Raw genomic sequence first — 23,863 nt, forward strand, 5'->3', positions numbered from 1 at the left:
CGGGGTGGTGGGTGCTTGGGTCGACAACAACAATGAGACTACTTGACCCAGACAGAACGAGACACCTGGGAGCACTCGGGTGAAACGGGCCTAGGCCTGCCCGCCCGCCCGCTACCGTCACAACGTCAACGCAACGCAAACATGCTTCATCTGTGCGACCGTACAGGAAGTAGGTCACCTACTTCTCAGATGTTTGAGGATGGCGGCCACAACCTCAGCAGGAGGTCACAAAGTCTGTGGTGGGCCCGGGTTTTTGTTTCAGACAAAATTCCGAGCGCCCCGCAAAGTTGCACAAACTGAAACCAAAATGTCAATCATGCGTCTTCAGCTGTCTTTCCCACACTTGTGGTCACAAACCAAAACAAATGGGGGTGGGGTTGGTGGTGGGGGATTTCCATTGGCAACCCATTTCCTCACATAGTGTGCCGTTTGCATTGTTAATTTACACGTCAATGTTGCAATATGGCAATACAGTACATAACTTAGTTTCAAGATGCCAAAACTTAAATTGTCATGTGCGTAGTAAAAAAAAAAAAAAAAAAAAATCAACATGAAAATTTGTAACAATGAAACATGGTGATCAGTGTGCAAAATGTTGAGAATACAGAGTTGAGGGATAATGTTGGCATCTCCCCCTACCAGGTAGAATTAAAAAGTCGCACAGCATGGCGGTGGAAGGAGGTTGTTTTCATTTAACTGATGCATTGTAATGCATGTCATACAAATGAAATTGCAATCTCCATTGCGAAGAAAAAACAAAACACCAGCAAAACAACACAAACACTTTCTAAATGGGGTGGCAGTTGGTGAATGAGGAAGCAGTAGCTGAGTTGGTATGAAGAAAGTCTAACTCTGTGTCCACATTCCCTGAAAACAATTAAGCAAAAACCACCATGTTTACACTCCAATTAACTCATTAAAATGAATGTTAATAGTCCCAGCACACATTTTTGTAACATTTTGTGGCCCAGTTTTGCACCCCAAGCTATTAACATTGACTTTGTGGATTCAACATCACTTTTCATACAAAACGTTTTTATAATATGACAACGATGTTGTGCTTACAAGAGCTGGGCATTTTGCAAAAAATGTGTTTAGCCTCCATTTTTTTCCGGCCAGACCAAATAGTAATCGTCTATAGGCCGGTCTGACTATCATTTTAAACGGGCTTTCGTTAGCGTTTCCGACGACAAACTTCAACAAACTTAAAAAAAAAAAAAAAAAAAAAAAAAACACAAAAAAAACATAGGCGGAATGTCCAGCTCTGGTGCTTACTTGTTATTGTTGATCCTTTTTCTGCATCCAAACAGACATCAGCCAGCACGATGGGCAGGTGGCGCCCACGAATGCTTAAGCGGACCACGGGAAACCAGTCAGCACAAAGTTGTGTTGTTGTTCACAAGTGCAGACAGAGGCAGGTTGAAGTTGTCCACTTTTAGAAAACAAACAAGACCTATTGAAACTCTCAGCCGCAATCATTTCCTGACAGACAAACCAAAAAGTTCTTTCTTGCTGGTGATTTGGGTTTAAAACAACACAAAATCTTTCCTTAAACTTGTATACTTCCAAAAAACACAAATGTAATAGTGTGCGGCACAGAACAGGAACGTTTGTTGGACGATCACAAGAAAAGCCACGTAAAAATGAAACTAACAAACTAAGCATAGTCAAACAACCACAACATTGCATTTTGCACTCAGAGGTTCAATGCACTGTCGTTTATTACAAGAGAAGTGGAGTGCACCCGATACTGGGCCCCAGCCAACTTCACTTTACATCCACGCAGGCATTCACCCTCGCATCTACGGACTAGCCGGCAGCCGACTCCATTTCGCATACAAACAAACATTCACACTCTCATCCACGAAAAATGTAGGGTCACGGGTGACCTACAGCGTAGCCCACTTGATTTTGAACTGAGAGCGCATCTGACTATGCTGCCGATTTCAAATGAAATAGAAGGGACTATCATAGCATAGCATAGCGTACATCGCAGTATTGTATCATGAGTCATTCAGTAATTCCCATCCCCAAATTTGCCAAGACGTAGTGAACAAGAACAACGGGAAATGCTGTATTGTCTTTCTGCTCTTTGAGATGAATGATGAGCCGCAGACACCAAAGATTAAGATATTCTTAGTCCAAGAGTATCTTTGTGAAATGTCATCCCGCAGCATTCTCTTCTTCCCACCAGAGCGCTCATCGAACCAGCCGAGCAGGAAGAAGCCAAAAAACGTGTTGCGTCTTGTGCACACTTGAGTCTCACGCTTTTCATTCTTTGTGGACTCGCACTGAGCAGGGCGCATTTTTTTTGCCGGGAATATCCCGGAAATTATTTGTGGCAACGCAGCCCTGATGAGCAGTTCTGTTCTGCGGTGGATGTAAACAAAAGACGGCTGACCCACGGTCAGATCAGGGCGCGGTTTTCTTCCTCTCTAGAACACCGTGTTCCCAGCAACAGCCTGCAGAGAACGCTCAACATTCCAAGCTTGCATAACCAAGCAACAGGAACACCCACAACGGCGACATACGTTTGAAGCGCTTCCCATGTTCTCAGACACTTTTTTTTCACTTCAATTTTTAACCCTCGTTATGCTTTTTGGGGTGCATTTTTCTCTTATCCTTTTGGCCGTTACAGCTTTTGATGTGAGTTTTTGCAGGAGATGAACTTTTTTGAAAACCTGTGTGTGTTACTCACAGGCTCTTGACGCATTTTGCACCCCCTGCATACTATTTGAGGCCAACAATGCACACGCAAAAAAACATGGCTGTTGACTGGAATGCGCAACCAAATTTGACCAATTATCAACCTATATTAATGAGCTCATATCAGCAGATTACAGTCTGGCGCTAACATTTGCAATACATATCATAGCAACAAGGTTTTTTTACCGTTCAAATAAGCTCAATGTTTTTACAATTTGTTTTCATGTTTTTTTGGTTTTTTTTTTTTAAATATGGTCTCTCCACTTCATGGATTTTCATTTATTGCATGCACTTCACTGTGTTTTCAATTAAAGCCGACATTTAAAAGGTGAACATTCTAAAAAAAAAAAAAAAAAAAAAAAAGTTTCCTTGCTCAAGTCTGACGTTTTGTAGTTTATGGGCAAAAAAAGCAGACACATTATTGATGTCTAATAATTGTACAGCAGTGTGTCTGTGCTGCGAGTTAACCTCATTGTCCTCAACTAAACCTTCCAACCTAAAAATGCTCTTTCGAAATTTTGAGATGACACGTCACAGTGCATTCACATCAGCGTGAGAAAGAAGAGCCTTCATCCTGGAGTTTTTAAGCGCCTACGGCGGTATTTGAAGCGCCACTAGATTAGCTTCATGATTGTGCTCCATGCGAGACTTCCGGGGGACAAACCGATGAATTCAACAACGTGGCAAAAATGTTGACTGCGCAGCTTCATCCATGTCTCGCAGTCGTTTTTCTTACTAACCGTATTAAATAGTCTTGTGAAAATGTGTGACTGGTTTACATGACAGCTGCATTTTGGAGCTACAAATGGTTGAAAATGTGCCTCCAAGTGAAGTTTTTATTCATTCATATATTTTAACATGTCCGCTTCGGCTACCTAATCATTGAGTTTGCTGGATCAATAGTAGCGAGTCATGCAGTGCTACAAAAATCCCGTGAGGAAGGCACGCCACGAGTAGCAAAATAGAACAGGACAGTGCAAATAGTGTAGGGAAGCATAGGAAAATAGGGAAGCAAACAGTATCAAGTAGGGCAGGATGAGACAGGACATTTGCGGTGAGCATTTTAGTTCTTCACGCTGTGAGAAAGGGACGTAATTAGTAGCAAATTGGAAAGAACAGGACAGTAGCAGTAGGCAATAAGTTGGGATGCAACGGGCAGCAATTAAGGCGAAACATGACAAGAGAGTACAGTAGCAGTGAGACAGGTAGAGACAAATTGCGGTGAAAAGAGATGACGAGTATATTGAAAGAAAAGAAAAAAAGACAGGACGGGACAGGAAAGTAGCAATACGCTTGGCAGGGCTACGCCATATAAGGAAGGGACACACTGAGTAGCAGATAGGGTGGGTGAAGTGAGCCAGACAGTTACAGCCTCTGGGGAAGGGATGCAACAAGTAGCAAGCAGGACAGGACAGGACAGGACAGGAGTAATAACTAGTGACTCTGGCACTGTTACCCACCAAAATAAATTGGGACAGGATGGGGCAGGAAAGTAGCCGTAAGCTAGGCAGTACTATACCCTGTGAGCGAGTAGCAATTACAACATAACGGGACAGGGTCGTTGTAAGTCAGCAAATGCTACATCCTGCGAGGAAGGGATGCAATGAGCCCTGAGTCGGACAGGACGGGACACAGGACAAGAGAAGTGAGTCACACGGTGTTAGATCTGGTGAATTTACCAGTAGGAAAATAGGACAGGTCAGTAGTAGTGTGGCATTGTAGTGCTACACCTTGTGAGGAAGGGAAACCACAAGTATCGAGAGGTCAGGATGGGGATAGGATGTCACGATACAATAATATCACGACATGAACTTCACTCTACAAGAATTATCACGAGATTGTGGAGAGGTTGGCGATGTATAAAAAGTTCACGATATTGTAAAAAAACTAAAAAAATAAAAATCACCACATTCAGTTTCAGCAGCGCAAATGATGTAGTTCACAATGCTGTGTTCAGCTGAAGCGGGCCAACGGAGATGTTGAAAAATATTTGCTAGGTATGACTGCTTTATGGGACCTTTTATTGGTTAGAACGTCATTTTGTTCATGTGAGCAATAATCTGTTTAAATTTGGTTTCATTTGTTTGTGTGGCCGACGTGTGTGCATGGTTTCTGGAGAACATACAAATAAAATAAACACGAGCAGTTGCATGTAAATGTCTCTACACAATGCTAATTAGCTGTGGTCAATTGCCCCCAAATAGTAACCCCATCAAGCTAACTCAACTGTATTTAACATCTTCATATTTTGGGGGGTTTGGTGTTGACGCTTCCTTTTTTATGTGCAATATGTGCACCGGCACACGATTTCCCTGTCGTTTGAGATATGTGCCACTTGTCCATGGAAATAGTCAAACACTGTACCGTACAGGACTGGAAGCCTCTCCAGCTTCTCATGAAAACTGCACACATACACACATGCGTGCACACGCACACACCTGTGGCGTAGCCTTCAAGCCACGACAGCACATATGACAGTCATGCTACGCAGAGGACACGAGGAGTTTAACACTTGAATAGTCCAATGCCGGCATCTTTGCATAATATGAGCAGATTTTTCTTTTTGCGGTAAAACATTAGCACTGTCCTTTGATCAACTGTTCTTAATTACAATGCCCTCTTTTCTTCAGTTATTTATCTTCAGTCATTTTTCAAAATTGCCCCTTTTTTTGAAAACCTATAACATTTTCTAAGTTGCGGACAGACTAGCAAAGTAACAATTTCATTGCACAGTGCAACTGTTGTTTTTAGCGTGCATTGCAAACATCCTCAATCTTGAAATGACCCGATACATACAAGCCCTAAATCGTAAGATGGCACTTGACCATTGTATTTACAGGTCTGTGTGAAACTTTTCAAAAACGAAATCAAACAACTCCGTCAAGTTGTCGTGTCGACACAGTGTGCAATTTCACTGTTGCGTGTAGTGAAAAACGGCCCGGTCCGGGTGCAAGCAGACTTTCTTTCCGTCTCTCTCCGTCGTCCTTGCAAGCCGACTTTTATGGCCTTTATCGCCGCGCTCAGGCTCCCGCAGTTCCGAGCTCAAGCATCAAAGTTCTGAGTAAGAGCAGCTGAGTGGTCCGGTTAAAGATAAACTTGCGCCACGGCCCACTTCCTGGAATCGGAGGCTTTTCTTTAAAAAAAGAAGGGGGAGGGCGGCAGTCTGTCGCCAGCGACCAATGCGCAAGGCGAGCCAGGAGGCCGAGGCTCACGGCTCAAATTACCAAAAGTTCAAACTGCAGCAGGCTGCTTTGCATGGGAAACTACGGGATCGCATGTCAGAACACGGCCATTCTTTTTGCGCTCGCTTGAGGCCGATTGACTTCTGCTAAGAAAATGTCTCTGACTGTCGCAAATCACTCCCCATCGACTTCATAGAGTGCCCCAGAGAGTGAGTTACACAAATACAGAAAATGATTTTCCCTTTCAGCTTGATTTTGGGACTGTTGTGAACCCAACTTTTTTTCGAGGTACAATCCGCCATCGGGTGCATTTGGATTTATGTTTCCTGCGAGCCTCGGTCAAGTGGCGGGGGCAAAAAACAAATGTTTTAAAAAAGCTACCGTTGCCGATTGACTTTCAGACATTTATTGAGCAGGACAAAGAGTCAAACGCATGATGAAAACACTCCCGACCGAGGCCACGAGCCACGCAAATGCAAAAATGAAAAGACTCACAAGGAGCATGGAGCAGACGCTCATTTTTGACAAATACAAAATGTTCAACGCTCAAGGAGCATGGTGCAGACTAACCAAGTGGTAGGTGACCAATCCGAGTTTCTGTCGGCTCATTACGACACACCCCTTAAAAGGAAGTCAATCCAAACCTATTTTGTTCAAGAACATGCTCTATGCAGGCCCAATGGTTGAAACAAGTCAATACGATTCATATGAAATATGAGTTAAGCAGCAAAATCCAGCCGTTTTTAGCCATCACTGGGGGCGGCCATTTTGCCACTTGCGTCAACTGAAAATGACATCGCCGTTACTCAGCGCTCAGATAACGACCAATCACGACTCACCTGTTTTCTGAAGCTGAGCAATGATCGGTCGTGACCTGAGCCCTGAGTAGTTGTGATGTCATTTCAGTCAAGGGAAGTGACAAAACGGCCGCTCCTGGAGTTGGCTAAAAACGGGTGGATTTCGTTGCTTACCTCATTTTGCACAAACACAAGATTAATCAGAATGCTATTTTTCAACTAGTGGGCCTGCAAGGAACATATTCTTGAAAAAAATATACGTTTGGGTTGACTTGCGCTTCAAAGGCACGCATCTCACAAACAGTACAGGGTGCACCCACGGGCGCAACTTTTGTCTTAAGTACACTTAAAGCCAGTTTACTTCTCTATAGTCTATTTTATATTTATATTGCAATACCATGCTATTCCTTCTTAAAAACAAATATCGTAGCGTTTTGGCGGCGTTTAGCGGCATTTCAGCCAATTTCAAGATGGAAAATTGTTTTGATAGAAGAACAAACAGGTATCAGCTCGGTCTTGATGAATTCAACAGTAGAATATGAAAGTGTGCTTTCATATCACATTTGCCACAAGAAACAATCCTACATAGCAATGAGGAAAGAAGTCATTCTGAGCGCTGCGCAGCCTTTGCAGATTAGTGTCCCGTTCTGAAGTGAAAAAACGAGTTCCAGCCTGATGACAATCGGTCAGCACCGCCCACGGAATCACAATGTGAACTATGCGCTCGATTGTTTCTAAAGCGACCGCGCCTGCAACGCTCCCAACGCTGCAATGCGGCTCGAGCAAACACTTCCTGTTTGGCTTTCTCGACAGCTTTTGATTTCGGAGACTGCCAACAGGCAGACAGCGAATGCCTGACAACAGTAACCACGAGAAATTTGCATTTTTTCAACCTTATTTGCCTATATGAGCCTAGCAAACGGTACGATGGATGCAGTGCACAAAAACGGACTCGTTTGTAAACAATGCACCTCTGCCAAGACGCTAGACAAAGAGACGAGGTTCATGGACGTTAAGAGGAATAAACCAGTAACTTACAAAACAACTGGCCGATCAGGCTTGTGAAACGCTTTAATGCTAATGAGTTTTAAATGTAGGGCTGTCAAAACTAAAGCATTAAGTATGGAGATGAATTTAAAAAACAAATTAACTCCGTTTTATTTACTCCCTGTAGCAACTGACCTCGGCTCACTGTGCAGCCAAACTTAGAGGAGAGTCACTGTCGCCAAGACAAACATTTACATAGTTTTACTATAAAAAGCTGCTTGACGGCTTATTGGAGAAATCCAAAATAAGTTGCACACTTTGCACAGCCAAATTCAAATACCATATTAGTCTATACGTCTTTGGTGCATCGTTCAACTGTTGTATTTTACAGGAAAAGAATCGTATTCAAGGATCAAAGAAAACTATTAGAACAGTCTTTGAATCAAAATATACTTTTGTTTTTTTCCCACATTAATTCCAAGAATTTACTCAAGAAAATATCGGTTCCAAATTCGCAAAAAATTGTAGTTGAAATATGAGATTAATCTCGATCAATTATGGAAAATTTTGCGATCAATTGGTTTTTAAAAAAACGTTATCGCTTGACGGCACTAGTTTTAAGCCATCTTGGTAGCAAATGGCATCCGCCTTTCATACCGTTTCAAGAAAACTGGCAAATTGGCCTAGAGATCCAGGACTTACTCAACTCTGCCCTTCAAACAAAAAATGGAATTTTTGAGACATCTGTGGTAGTAATCAATCGTGTGCCGAACGGTCCATAAAAGCCAATGTATGGCTACATTAGATTTTTATCCGTGGAAGTGCACTAATTTAATACTGTACAAAGACTACATTGATCCTAAACGCCACTTTTAAGGAGAGATAATCAAGTAATGATAATCAATATCATGGGTGCATTTCTGTGACGTCATGGAAACTGGAACGTCATCACTTGACATTTGGCAGCCAGCAGGCTCAGACCATCACATGTGAGATGGGGACGGCGGCGTTTGTCGACACAAGGACATTCCACGGTTTCGACATGAGTCACTTCCGGTCTGCACTGACTTAACTACGGGGCAGCAAAAATGAGTCACAAGATGGCAATCTTCATCCTTTACACGCCGATTAAAGCCCCTACATTTCCGACTGTTGGCGAAGGTAGAAAATGTGCGCTCAAGGTCGTAAACAGCCGTCGGACATTTGAGGGAATTTTGAACATGTTCAAAATTCCGTCTCCGCGTCAGTCTGAAAATGAAGTCAAAGTCTCACAACATTTTCAAAGTCTAATGAAATCATTTCAAAGTACCACAAGATTTCACCAATTATAACGATCATTGAAGAGTCACAAAACACATCTCAGGGTATACACTGAACTCTCGAGATTTGTCTCCGGAAAAAAGTCTCACAAGCGATGCTGAAGTAACAAGCGTGCATTTGTGTTGCCTTGGTGGCCAATCAGGCTGGTGAAATGTTTGCATGTTAATGAGAAAGTTGCTGTAACTATGAGGCCAAGGGGAAGCGGTACTCAAGGATGCATACTTAAATGAATCAAAGTCATTGTCAGAGCTTCAGCCCCCCGCCCCCCCCCCCCACCCCAAGATGCTGCAATGCGGCCTTGTTTTTTGCTCCTGAATGACGCAAGCATTCCTGTCAAGTTGCCCACAAAGACCTTGTTTCTTCCCCAAACCCCACCCCCACCACGGTTCCCCCCCAGAGAACCAGGCTGCTGCTGGCGTAACCACGGCAGCCGACGTCACTGATCGTCACCGTGGAGACGACAGATTTCCATCTCCTCTTCGGAGCGTGTTTGTGTTGCAACCCGGGACAACCGTGAAGACCTGAACAAACACGGGAGGAGTCCAAGTTCCCGGGCGGACATAGAGGCCACATTGTCGTGTACCATGGAGCCGTTATATAATTCTGGCGGATGTGGGGTGTAAGCGGGGGGGAGGGGTCTTATTTCTAAGAAACTGTGTTGCGGTGTGATAAAGGGGAAATAGAGTGTAAGTGGCGCGTGGGTGACAAAAACTAAAAACTTCTGCATTTACAGAAATTCCCTCAACAGAAAGACAGCATGAACAAAATCATATTGTGTTACTTTTTTTTTTTTTTTTTTTATTCCACCTACACATTCTCCTGGTAGCTTACAGGTGGGCTCGTGCAAAGCACCCTTGCTCAAGACCCTTCGTCCGCAGTCCCTTGTTTTCATAATGCTCAGTCCTTGAAAAGATTCTCGTGTGAAACTCAAAAGGGTCCAGGGCGCAGTACTTCCCGTCCCGAAGTTCTGCAGCGCTTTGGCTCCTGGCGCTGATCTGACTTGAGAGGAAGCGCCGAGCGACACCGATGCAAATGTTCCGCGCTCCGCTCACAAGGCCGGATTGTTCCGGAATGAGACTTACGGAAACGAGCGTCATCGTCTCTTTGCTGTGCATGGAAAATGTGGCTGGCGTTTGCTGCTACAAATTATTACAACGACACCAGTGTTGTCTTCAACTTTAACTCGATCACAAAAAAAAAAAAAAAAAAAATTGAATGAATCCTTTACAAATTTGCATAGAAACATATTTTATATCTATTAGAAAAAATAAATTTCTTTGTAAATTAAATAATTGCTAATTGCTGGATGAAGTCAATCCATGAAAAGCCGACGCGTCTGCAAAAGAAAACTAAACTATAGGTAGGAACGTCCAGTGGCCTGGAGTAAGGCAAACAGCGACTTTGCCTTATTTTGCATCTTTTAATGTCCAGGGGGAACGTGGACGTTGCTCGTACGCATCCAGCAACAGCGTCGTTTCAAAAACGGTCTTTAGCAAGTCCAACAAATTCACCTGATCAACAGGGCCAGTGTGGCGCCGATGCCAGCCACTCCAGCAAAGGCCATTAACGTGTTCCTCACTGTAGACTCGGGATCCGCCTCTCGGAAGAATGCTACAAAGCCATCCTGGAATAAAAACCAAAGGGATGACTTGTAGTGGGGTGCGGAGGCCGCTTGACACGTAGACTTGGCCGTGTTACACAATCACTTTACAGTCAGCCATGACTCACTGACTTACCCAAGAGTTGTTTTTCACCAGCCAGTTGCGCTGGTGCGACAGCAGATACGAAGAGATCTCCTCAGCCACCGGCTCCACACAGTGGGCTCGGCCCTTTTCCTTCAGGTGCTGGGACACGACGGCCCCAAAGGCCACCAGGGAGGCCACGCGGCCCCAGTTGGTGGCCCCGTCCGAAAACAGGCCCTTGGCCACCTCACTCACAAAGCCCACGTTGTCCCCTCGGTCGTCCAGAGACAATTTGTTGATCATACCTTGAGGAAATTTGAGGTCCCATTAGCCAAAGTGTGCTTTCATATCACATTTGCCACAAGAAACAAGTCCACTCTTCTGTTCGTTACATTGTCATTGTACTTTTTGCTGCTGGCTTGGAATAATAAAAGCCTTACAAGGACATTAAAGAGTGTTTGTTGAGTCCGAGTTTACTAAACAGCTATTTCAAATGTCAGTTGTTTCAAGAAACATGTCCAATCTTCTCATTGCGGTCCATTTTTCGATGTACATTTTGTTGCTCACTTGTAAAAAGTTTCCACCTCCCACTGTCCACTAAGCTCGGAATATCATTTTGCTGGCCGAGATATCGTGTCTAAATAAAAGGCCAAGTTTCAAAAAGTGTCAAAGAAAGTTACCCACTCATCTTAACCGTTGCCTTATTGTAGTACTTTGTTGCTTTCAAAATAAAGCTGGTCACTTGTGGGAGTGTGTTATACACTCATAAGCCTCACAGGGTCATTTAAATGTTTGTCGACAACACCTTTTGTAAATACAAGGCCTAGTTTACAAAAGTGTCTTTTTCATAATCGCATTCATTTGGGTAGTAAACTTGCTCTCTTTTTATTGCTGCCTCTCTGAGCGACTTTGTACTTTTTAAAGTTGTTCATTTGTTGAAACGCGCTACTATTTAGTACGTGTGAAGAATGATCATTGCTTTCAGTGGATATTATATATACTATCGTTTTAAATGCAGTACAAAATGCTTGACTAAATCCAACCTTTGGAACAATACGTTCGAACACTAGACATGTAGACATTTCCTGGTTGAGGAAAATGGCGAGCGAGCCACTCACCATTGTACTTGTACTTGTGCTTTTCCAAAACGTTCGCCACGACTCTTTTCATGGTCGAATGTGCCTTGCTCTCGTTCCAACGAGCCGTCGACAGGCCGGTAAAGTCCATGAGGACGCGCCTAATGAGGCTCCTAGTCACGGCGTCCTCCACGTCGTCGCGGCCGTCGCCGGCTTGCTGGTCGTGGGACACGGGTGTATCCGGCGGTGAGCCGTCGCTGGCCTCCACGTCGTCGTCGTCGTCGTCGCTGTTGTTGCGGTGGTTTGTGGGGGCTAAGCGGCTCTTGAGGAACATTCCCAGGTCGCTCGGTCGCTGCTTGACGGCCCCGCTGTTGCCGTTAACTGCGTCCAAGGTGGCCGCAGCTCCAGCGAGCTGCGGTGACGACGAGGAGGCGGCGGCATCGGCGACCGCAGAGGGAGAGCAATGCAACTGGCCGTCCACGACTCCATTTTGTGGGTACATGAAGTCCATAAAGCGTCTCGTGGGCTGCATCATATTCATCTTTAAGGTCGCTTTTTCTTCTTGTATTCTCGAGGAAGGTGGGGGTCCGGGGGAAAAAGTCTCCAAGTAGAACAAAAGCTAGTCGAGGCTCTAGTTAATCTACCATAACTGCCCTGATGTTCAAAGGCGGAAAAACGAACACTCGTGTATCTTATATATATACACTGGTGGCCGCGTCACCGTGACGTCACATGACGTAGGCCTCTAGATTGATTTCAACATAACTATTTCAAAAAGTAACAAAATTTACGTGAGGATTCTTTTTTCATTTTTTAAAACATATTTATATACATTTAAAAAATATATAAATATATATATATATATATATATATATATATATATATATATATATATATATATATATATATATATATATATATACACACACATACACCGAATCTCCTCTCTATTTGAAAACTAACAAAATTAATGAGGGGATAATTTTTTTCATTTACCGTATAGTGGTGAGCTATTGACTTATTTGGGGAAACAATGTTACATTTTGGATGCTTTAGATTAGGGGGGTGTCATTATTATTGAAAGTATGAAGCCCTTTGAGACTCTTTTAGGAGTAAGGGCTGTATAAATAGATTTCACTTTACTATTTGATTGAAATATTTGCTTGAGTATAGGCTGTGTTAGGCCCCCCCCCACCCAAAAAAACCCCCCAACAACTGTCAAACACTATGTATATAAACAATCTTTGTCTTCTCCATTTTTGCAATTTGCACTGTACATTGCATTTTACACTGGGCATATAGAGACAGTATAGCTATCATACCGTTTTACCCATTTCAATGCTCTGTACTTGTTACATGTGTAATGAATAAGTGGATGAATAATGTACAAGAAACACGCAGTTTTTCTTAATCTATGTTACAGAGGGAGGTAGACATAGTTTTGTGTCTCATCACGGGGTTTTGTCGAGACTACGTGACTAACCACATGTCCAAGTTCCAAGACGTTCTGTTCCCTATTTGCAAATGAAAACATTCCATTCATTTTTCCCGTCTTTGTTGTTAGTGAGCCAGAAGACAAACACACTAGACATGAAGTTTTGCTTCCCCCGCGTGGTTGATGGTGGAAAGCTCTACTTAGGCAAAGTCTGCCTATAATGCGCTTATTGCGTCCTTTTACGTTTTCCTTTTCATCTACACGGAAATATTTTTTAAAAGGAGGGGGTAAAACATGCCAAAATTGTTGATTATAGCATAATAACAAAATAATATAATCAATGTACCACCTTGACTAAGCTAAAGAAGCAGAGATGCAAAGCATGATGCTGCTGCAGGTATGGTGTTATTTCTGTGATGAGCAGTATTGTGTTTGCATCAAACTTTGCAATTATGTATACACCAGGGTTGAACGTTTTGGCCATAATTCCAACCAGAGCTGGCATTCCGCCTATGAGACGGAAGGGCCCGCCTATCACGGATGCCCATTTTGGAGGCGATAAATGATAGATGGGAAACTTTAAAAAAAAACAACAATCGGACTAAGCATAGTCGGAAGCCCATTACACCCCCCGTTTGTAATTGTCTGTTTGCGGTCAACCCAAGACACACTTTGGACTGCCCCCTCATTTGAATAACATTTACTTCTGCGCTGCAGGACCAAAAACTGCCAAAATCAAAAATAAATACGTTTATTTTTATTGACCAGAGCTGAGAATTTTACTACAAAAATGAGCGTCTGTTATCCGTTATCTTGGTTTCATTATGTCACCCCCGCCCCCCCAAAAAACCTAAATAGAAAAAAAAGTACGGTAATACTTGTTCATGTGTGGTTGAGTTGGTCTGATGATGGGCTGATTCTTAACCTGTTCAATAAGTAATTAAGTTAGCACTATACAGTAAAAAAATTGAATTTAAGATAAGATAAGAATGCCTTTATTGATCCCACAGTGGGGAAATTTTCACTTTTTTTTTTTTTTTTAGATAAGAAAGATAATTGGCTGGCTCTGCATGTGACGTGTCAACACTGTAGAAAAATAAGACGACACTTTATTAATGTAAAATTTTATTTCAAATACTGGCAAAAAAAACAAAAACTCTCCGTGACTCCCCACAGAAGATCAACATTCCAAGCACACCATTAAGTCTGTCTTCCCATGTTTCCCACATGTTCTCCTGTCATGTAAACCTTTATTTATTTATATATATATATATATATATATATATATATATATATATATATATATATATATATATATATATATATATATATATATATATATATATATATATATATATATATATATATATATATATATATATATATATATATATATATATTATTTTTTTTATTTTATTTTTTTTATTGAGGAACATGTTTGTCCATGAAGCATGGAGGCCTCTGGTTTCCCTGCAGTGATGTCAAGCCAGGGTGAAATTTATATATACTGTATATACTTGTGATAGGAGAGGAGAACACAACAAGAACGGAAATGAAGGAGATGCTCGTTCGTCGTCTCGTTTACATTCGGGCACGCGAGAAATGCCCCGTGTGGAACGAGCCCATCACAACTCCCGTCGCGGTAGCTCATCACCCACATTTTCTCTTCAACCCAACCACAGCGAGATGTTTAGTTGGCGTCCAAAGTGACGTCGAGGCAAATTCCACGCATTTTGGCCTGTGTCGCGACACAGAGAAAAGACGCTGCCACCGAGCAAATTGGCAAACTTGCCTGAATCAGCAGCATCGATACACGATACAGACTCACACATGCCGCCCCTTCAAATAGTCACATACACGCACCCACACACACATTCACACAAGTCTATTTACAATGTATTCACACACGTGCACCACCAATAGAGAAACAAGTAGGCTGACAATGTATGGAAAGCCGTTTGAGCATTTATATGACAGCCTTGATGTCCAGTTTACGGTATGCTAGTAGGACAACATGTTACTAGTGAGGCAAAACTGTGCACTACTTAACAACTGCCCTGCTACCGGTAATAACAGACATTATATAAATCTTTTCGTTAACAGATTTACAGCCGTATATTCGGCAACTAGATTCCGACCATTTGCCGCCACCAACCGTGTAAATGTAGTCGCCAAGTACCGGTATGTTTTCCAACAGGAAGGCGTTAAAAAGGGGCTCGTCGAGCTTGTTTGAAAAATTCAGGTTTGTAAACCGCTGTAATGACCGACAGACCTCTGTAGATGGTGGCATTGTATTGTTTTGATTTGATTTGATTTGATTTGAAATCAGCACAGCTTTTGAGTTGAAGAAAAAGATTAGGAGGGTGAATCTAGGCTTGGCATGTCAATTATGAGGGAGAGAAATTCCAACGCGTTGGGAGGAAGTCAGACAAGTAGCGGCACCTAACACTCGAAGAGAGAATCTAGATGTATGGTATAAGCGGAGTCGGTGTTGTTGGTGTTAGTTTGCAGAACGTGTATGTTGCCATTATGAGAAATGATGGTTCATGGAGTGAATGGCAGGCGCCACATAAAAAGCCGCTGATGTTTATTTCAAGCCAAAGGGTGGGTCATCAGTTTCTTAGTTGTACCTGTAAATAAATGTTTGGTTTTATCCCCCCCCCCCCCCCACCAAAAGCCCTTTCTCAGTCTTGTTTCTGTTGTTTTACAATTAGTTTGAGGTGTCACAAAAGCAACAAATATTAGCGGCAACGCCACTGTTCTGCTTGACTTCTCACAAAAACTTGTCATCACAGAGTTTTTTGGGGGTGAAACCAACCCACGTTCTACTGCTGATTACTAAAGAATGGAATAAGCTAGGAAGAAACTTTTTTTCCTGGAGACAGTAAATCATCTGCTCTTTATTTTTGGAGGTTCGGTGCTTACAATGTCACAAAATATTCCGTGGATTTTCCGAGATCTGTCAAAATGCTCTAAATCAGCTGGCGAACGTGGGGAACTCTGGTTCGAGACCGGTTGGCAGGGAATGAGTTCATATCATCTAGCGCTTCACTAGATGATGTTTACAAGTGCAGTTTTGCCTCACCAATACCATGCAGTTGCCTTATTGGTATGCCAAAGTTGTTAGCGGTAAGTAGAAACATCATAGAGTAGTGGATAAAAAAAAAAAAGAAGAAATCAACTAGTACTATCAAGAGAGCCGTTCCACTAGTGCGCCGAATTGTCTTACTAGAGTGCACTAGTAGACGAAGCTTGAGGTGGATACCAAGGATATGGCCTAACTGCTCAAGCGACTTTCCAAATTCATTGTGCCTCGCCTGCACCCGATCACCGACAGTGCAAACGTTCCCTGAAAGGCTCGTTCTCGACATCATGCGCTTGAAATTCAAACTTTGTCAGGGCTGCAGAGCGATTTGACTTGCTCGAGGCGTCGACGATGCGTCACGACATGTCGTCTCTGCGCTCTGCTGAGAATAGGAGTTGCGAGCGAAGCCCTGCGGGAACGCCACGGCCTACTTTTATGAGAGCGAAGCTGGACTTGCTTCTTCCTATCAGGTTGTGGACACGCCCGAGATTATGGAAAGCAGTTGGAGCTTTTATTCGATATCCAGATTGACATCCATGCACTAGTGTGCTCTTCGTCTTCACGAGTGAGACAATTCAGCACAGTAGTAGACAGACCAGGGCACACTTTTGGAATAACTGTGTTTGAGTAGTAACATTTTGTGAACTACCGTAAGACATTTCTGGAATACTAGTAGAGCAACTACATCTTACTTTGAGGCAAAACTACTAGTGGGCGTTTTGGTACGACTAGAGGGGTCAAGGTGCCTAGTAGTGCGTGACACGTGCCTGCGAGTTGGGTCTAGCAGTGCTACTAATAGGGATATGCATCTCTCCAATAAACGAGGATTGGATATGTATCTTGATTCACAAAACGATTCAAGAAGGGTACATTTTCCAGCCAAACGATTGCGTCAGTGGGATTACGATTTGAATCGATATGGTACGGCTGTAGCTTTTGCCGTGGTTGTAAAAGCTCGCCAAAGCCCATTCCATGCAAGTTCATTCAATTCAAAGAAACAACAAATCAGCACCAACAAAACAAACTGATTTATACCTGGCGCACATCCCTCAGAAAAGACAATTCGATATGTATCTCGATACATGCGGTGCGATCCGATTCAAGAACGTAACATTTACAAATCTAACGGATGGATTTGGCCGAATCGAAATCCATTTTTCGATTCAAATCGTTTTTGGTTACTTCCAAGTCATACTAGTAAAGAATACTAGTTTATGAACGCGTCAGTGAAAAAAATGGCACTAGTGGTGAGGCAAAACACTTTTGGTACGACAAAGATGTTCTGCCAGTGCGCTGACTTGTACGCAAAGTGCGTACTGGATAGCACGGACATCAAATAATTGCTCAACAGGCTTTCCATACGAAATCGAAGTTCACTCGTAGAAACATTAACGAAGTCCAATGACAATATTTCATGTTGCGTTATGTCACGACGTGCGGATGGATGTCTTTCAAACCAAGCCAAGTGAAGCAGCACACGTGCGCAGCGGGCCACCCGTCTACTCGAGATGACGACTGCTGCCGTCGTGTGACTCGCCGCTTCACTTTGAGGCTGCTGTGCTTTTTAATGACGAGTCTCCACGAGAGAAAGTCCGTCAGAATGGACATTAAGAAAAACATCACACTCTTCCTGCCACTCCGAAGCATGATTTCCTGCTCAAAGCACGCAGGTGAACCGCACAAAGGGCATGCCCGTGTGAGCACGACTGCGAGGAGCATGCGGCCAGTGCAACGGTGCTCGCTGGCGAAAGCAGAAGTCGGAAAAAGTTCAGCGACTGGATTGCGCTGTGGATTGTCCGGACAGCGAAAAAATACAAAGAAAATCGAGACGTGGTCCCCCTCCCGTTGGGATTTCTCGTCGGATACAATCATGCAGCGTTGCTTTTCGAGGGTGCAACAAAGTAAAGCAACGTAAACTCCCTTCGCACCTGCGCAAATTTGGTATACGAGCAAGTAAGGACGTGCGCACGTTCGAACCCCGCAGCGCATCCTGAAGCGTGAAGGTGGATCCCCCAGTCCCTGACGCACATCAATCACCAAAACACAAAGTGCACAAAGTCCCCGGCGAAGCCACACACCTGCCGACGGCAACCATCTTGGAACACGGACGACCGAGACAAGAGGTGGAGCGCAGCGCGCGGCAGGGGACGCTGTGCTCGGGAGAGGGCGGAAGAGGAGGACGCCTCTTTCCGCCCCACAAACAAGCCCATCGCTCAACAAGTCTGCCTGGATGTTGCCTGCGGATGACAAGGGAAGAGGGGGTGGCGGCGGTTGGTGTGACGACACGAGTGGGGGCGTTGGGGGGGAGGGGCGGGGGCGATACGGGTGAGGCAGGGGGTGTTCTGTTGGCGCGATGGCGAAGGCTAGCCGGCGAGCTTGCTGGTCACCAAGGACGACTTCCTCTGCGGCAGGTCTTGCGGCGTGGGGATGTGATCGCCGGTCACCAGGTTCTTGTCGGTCCCGCCGGCCACGGGAAACTGCTTGTTCTTCATCTTGGCCTTGGCCATGTTGTAGTCGCCCGAGTCAAAGTATTTTTGCTGCGCGACAAGAGAGGTCGGCCATGTTAGCGTAGCACACGGCAGATATGAGAAAGAGCATTTGCACACCGCTCCGGACTACAGCCACAATCAAACATACACTTCCTGTATTCCATACAGTGAGCTAAACTTGTGAATGAAGATACCACAAAACGGGTGTACCTCCATAAATTGGGATTATGCTTGGAAAGTTCTTTTAACTGAAGAAAATGTAGAGATTCATTAAACACATGGGAAAATATTTCTCAGAACAAATTCCTTCCTATTTACTACATCTCTAATAATTGTCATCATCTTAAGATGGAGAATTTGTTTGTTTGTTAGCTGCCAGCATCAACATTCTAAGAAACAAAGTCATGAAATGTTCCACTGTGTCGTGACTCTACCCGAGTTTCATGTTTTGAATTGAACAACTGAAAAAACTCTTGGTCATGATCATCTCGCTGTGAAATGTTTCATCTGTGGTACCTAACCAAATGTCCAGTGGACAGTGCACACTGGAGCCCAAAATCTACTACAATGCATTATTTAGGACCAACTTCACAATTAAAAACTCTTGCTAGTTTGGCGTGACCAGGCATCAGTTGCGTGTATGCACTAATGTGCTCATTATGTGTTTTTTTTTTTTTTTCCTCAATAAAGCGATTGTAAGTGCTCCGGCGCGGTCTATTCTTGACCACTTGCCTATGTTCTAACTAGCCGTAGTAGGCTATATTAAATTAGCCAACAGTCTTCATTGTGACACACACACACACACTTTTATTCTATGCTCTTCCTGGGTTTTGGATTATTAAAGGGGGGCTTTGGATTTGGCTGTCCTGCCTCAGCCAGACCTTTCTGTTGATTTCCCACAGTGTCAGGTGGTCAAATAATAACAAACCAACAAAATGAAAAATAATCACACATCTCTGTTGCGCTACAGATACGTCTCACCCCTTTCTGTAGCCGCTTCATGAGGAAGTCGGAGCCGCCGGGCCGCTGACCGAGACCGGGGTACTTGGCCTTCAACTTGGCCTCCTCGGCCTTCACCGGGTTGCCGTTCTTCTCCTGGGAGTCCTGTGTGAACAAGCGCACATCCTTATCAACGCGCGTTTCTGTCAACATGGGGGAAGCTCTCTTTTCACAAACAGATGCTAATGTGACAGCAGATCATTTGCAGCCATCCTCACTTCCCCCCAAAAGCCAAGGTACAGCTGCAACGAACATTAGCCCATTTTCTCGGGCACATTTCTTTTCCTTATAGCGGAAGTCAACCCAAACATACTTTTTTTCAAGAATATGTTCTATGCAGGCCCCCTACTTGAAACACGGCATTCTGATCAATTTTGTGTTTGTGCAATATAGGTTGAGCAGCAAAATGCACTTGTTTTTAGCCATCTCTGGGGGCCGCCATTTTGTCTTGTCGACTGAAAACCACACCACAACCGCTCACAACGACCAATCACGGCTCAGATTCAGAAAACATGTCATCCGTACCCGGGTCAAGGGTAAAGGGTCACGTGCCCAGCTCTGCTGGTTAGCATATCTGCCTCAGCGTTCTGAAGTTCAGGATTCGATTCTTGGCTGCAGCCTTCCCGTGTAGTTTGCATGTTCTCCCCGTGCGTGTGTGCATTTTTCCTCCCACATTGCAAAACACGTAGGCATGTTAGCTTCAGTGAAGACTGTGAATTGTCCGTAAGAGTCCTGCAATTGGCCAGCAACCGGGCCAGGTTGTACGTGTCGAGTCGTCGAGTCTTTTCATGATTGATTCCAGGGTCTGACGGTGGTCTGATGACCCTGAGGCAGTAGGGCACCGTGTTGGGCAACCACATGCAGGACATTACAGATGCTGCCTTGACCGGCCCAGTACAAATTTCGTGAATACTGTAAATACGCTAAAATCATTTTACATTTTACCCCAAAGAAACGGACTTATATCCACTTAAATTGGTCTAGCCAGTTTACCACACTGTGCGCATTTTGAAGACATGAAATATGAAATAAATATCGAAACTTATCACGTTATCATGAATATGCACGGCCAGTGCTGATTCTGACAGCACTGATCGCTGGATTCTCTTCTGGATCCATCCTCTTATCGATTCTCATTGGCAGACGGAATGAAATTATATAAACGATGATTTCATCATGACATGTTATGATAATGACGTTTCCTGTTAGGTTCATGCTAAATCTGGCTGTTCCATGTACTGTTTGCAGTAAGTCTTAAGCCACGTTGACCTAATTGACACCAATTCCCAGGGCTCAAGACAATCACGGCTTTTGGAGCCAACAAAGCGAGTGCTTTCGCAGCTGTCACACGAGACAAACGAGTCCGATAAGCGCCGGGTGTTGAGCACCGCCAGTTACCTGGGCCAGCAGGACACACCTAGTGCAGATCAGGAAGAGGTTTTGTTTCATGACTTTGAGACAAATACGTTGGTACAAAATGACAGCAAATAGTGAGGTGTTGAGCCATTTGAGTCCAAGTAGATGCAAAGTGAAAGGAGGGAAAAAACAAAAAACAAACAACCTTGTGTGCAAGAGTGCATATGCAGGAAAAAACACACAACAACATTGTGAGCAAGAATGCATCTACATAGTGTATTGAGTCTTGTTTGTTCAGGGATTTAAAAAAAAAAGCGACTCAGGAGGACACCAAAGCCGAAGAACCGAGTCCCTCAGGGATGATGCGGTGGGTGTTGGTGTGCTGAATCACATGGATCCATTGTGAGAAGACCTACTGGGCGATATATTCTACCATCAAGAAGAGTTAGACAGTGAAATGTTTTCTATCAAAATACGACGAGAACATGAGGACACTCATGCTACTGTTGCACGAAAATGTCACCACGCACTTTATTATGAGAGAACCAATGAAAAGATCTGTTGCTGGCAGACGACACCAGCTCAGATGTATCGTGCTGGACTATAAATTCCAACTGCAGTTTTTGGAATTGTTCATCAAGGATGACGCTATTGTTTTTATGAAGGTTTACAACAATAGAGAATAAAAAGGGTTACATGGAAAGCTGTTTGCGCAAACATCCTTAATGACTAGCTTAATATGTACTAGTACGCTCTTTGTCGCAGCATATTAGCCGAACGGCTAGGGCAAACTAGTAGAACGTCTGTGACTTACAAGTCAAGTTTTTTTTTTCAACTACTAGTGCCACTTTTGGGCGGCACGGAGGTCGACTGGTTAGCACGTCTGCCTCACAGTTCAGAGGTCGTGGGTTCGATCCCGGCTCCGGCCTCTCTGTGTGGAGTTTGCATGTTCTCCCCGTGCCTGCGTGGGTTTTCCCCGGGCACTCCGGTTTCCTCCCACATTCCAAAAACATGCGGGGTAAGTTGAATGGACACTCTAAATTGCCCCTAGGTGTGATTGTGAGTGCGGATGTTTGTTTGTCTCTATGTGCCCTGCGATTGGCTGGCAACCAATTCGGGGTGTCCCCTGCCTACTGCCCGAAGACGGCTGGGATAGGCTCCAGCACGCCCGCGACCCTTGTGAGGAGAAGCGCTGGTTGAATGGATGAATAGTGCCACTTTTGGCCTGCTAACATGCAAGTAAAACCTTACCAGTACTATTAGTTTCACACTCTAATATCCACCTGGACCCTACTAAGAGCACCACTAGCATGTTTTGCCACACTGTTAAGATGTAGTTTACCTAACTAGTATGCCAAAGTTGTGTTACTAGTGTGCAGAAATGTCATACAGTAGCGGAAGGAAGAGGTGCAAAACCCTACGACATGATCGTTCTACTTGTGCGCCGTAGTCATTCCAGATGGATTTCAAGGATATCAAGTAAATGCTCAAACTTTGTTCGACATCATTGATATCGAACTTAAGGTTGTTCTGCACACTATTAGGACAACTCTGACATACCAATACAGCAGCTACATTTTACTAGTGAAGCAAAACTGTGTACTAATTGAAAACTGTGTGCTACTAGTACTCCTACTAATGATATGTAATACTTCACTAGTTACATCAAGCACTTCACTAGTAGTTTTAGTAGCGTGCAGATGTCAACGAGGGAACAATTTTGCCTCACTAATAACGTAGTTGTCCTACTACTAAGCAGAAATATCATACAGATATGGAAAAACACATTACTGGTGAGACTGAGATTCGTAGTTATTCTACGAATGTGCTGAATTATCTTTCTAATGACGGCAAAGAGTGCACTTGTACATGGACCTTAAAGTGACTATCAATGATATTGAATACACGTTCAACAGATTTCCATAGGATTCGGTGTCCGTAGCAAGACGTCATCAGCAGCTATTTCACTATTTATCTTGATCACTTTCATCGCTTTGTCAACGTGCAGCGATAGTTGTCACTTGAGTCTCATGGCAATGGGGCAAGACGTTACCAACGTTTATTGGCATTTGGTTTTTAATTTAGAAAAACAACTTTTAAGACAACCCGAGAGGCTCCAGAGGCACCAATGGGGCCTGAGAAGCCGCGGTTCCCCAGCCAATGAATACGAGAGACCAGACAATGTTGTTGCCGCAGAAAAAAACAAAACAAAACGAAGCACTTTGGAGCACAACGAATGGCGTTTCGTGCAGTTAAATGGGCGCCGTTTGAACAACACGGGGCATTTCATGTGACACCGATGTCAGGCGAGCTTGTGCTAGTTTGACGTCAACCTCGCCAGGCTGGCCTAGCACGCGTTAAATTAGCCCACAACAGATAGATAGCAGCCACAAACCCACCTGTTTTTCGTCCTCGTAGTCCATCTGAGTGTCCGAGTCCAGGTTCTCTGACGACATTCTGTGAGTGTGGTGGGACGAGCGGTTGGTCGGGTGGACAGAAAAGCCCAAAAGCCTTTGAAAATATAAAAAAGGTACGGTTTGACGTACCTGTACACAATCTAATCCTCGTTTTCTGAGACACGACTGCTCCCCAACAAAAATGGCGTGCTCAGGAATGACATCACTGATAGGGGCGTGTCGTACTTGTGAGTGACACATACAGTAGCTAATGGTAAAGCGGTATTTGCCTGGACAACACGATCGCAGCTTTTTTTGTCCAATCGGCTCGCGACATTGATTCTGTGGGCGAT

At 44.0% G+C, this 23,863-nt stretch overlaps 3 protein-coding genes across 4 annotated transcripts in view; all 3 read right to left on the reverse strand.

Moving 5' to 3' along the window:
- Positions 1–2,255, reverse strand: part of tmod4 (tropomodulin 4 (muscle)) — a 40,440-nt gene extending 38,185 nt beyond the window's left edge. For both annotated transcript variants that reach the window (XM_086037576.1, XM_086037575.1), the window contains exon 1: positions 1,276–2,255. The gene's annotated coding sequence lies outside the window, so the exon portion shown is untranslated. The remainder of the gene's footprint in view (positions 1–1,275) is intronic.
- Positions 2,256–9,764: 7,509 nt separating this feature from the next.
- On the reverse strand, positions 9,765–12,436 carry mcl1b (MCL1 apoptosis regulator, BCL2 family member b). The gene is made up of 3 exons (XM_086038950.1): positions 11,793–12,436; positions 10,729–10,979; positions 9,765–10,616 (listed from the first exon to the last, which is right to left on the reverse strand). The coding sequence occupies exons 1-3, from the start codon at positions 12,289–12,291 to the stop codon at positions 10,500–10,502; spliced, it is 867 nt and encodes a 288-aa protein (XP_085895076.1). The 5' UTR covers positions 12,292–12,436; the 3' UTR covers positions 9,765–10,499.
- A 2,694-nt stretch (positions 12,437–15,130) lies between these two features.
- ensab (endosulfine alpha b) lies at positions 15,131–23,754 on the reverse strand. Its single transcript, XM_086038276.1, has 4 exons — positions 23,661–23,754; positions 23,514–23,571; positions 19,741–19,863; positions 15,131–18,807 (listed from the first exon to the last, which is right to left on the reverse strand). Exons 2-4 carry the CDS (start codon positions 23,568–23,570, stop codon positions 18,634–18,636), a joined length of 354 nt encoding a protein of 117 aa, XP_085894402.1. The 5' UTR covers position 23,571; positions 23,661–23,754; the 3' UTR covers positions 15,131–18,633.
- Between the last annotated feature and the right edge of the window lie 109 nt (positions 23,755–23,863).

The sequence above is a fragment of the Filicampus tigris genome, chromosome 8 (genome assembly GCF_054856515.1).
Source record: "Filicampus tigris isolate MCC_2025a chromosome 8, RoL_Ftig_1.0, whole genome shotgun sequence".
NCBI lineage: Eukaryota > Metazoa > Chordata > Actinopteri > Syngnathiformes > Syngnathidae > Filicampus > Filicampus tigris.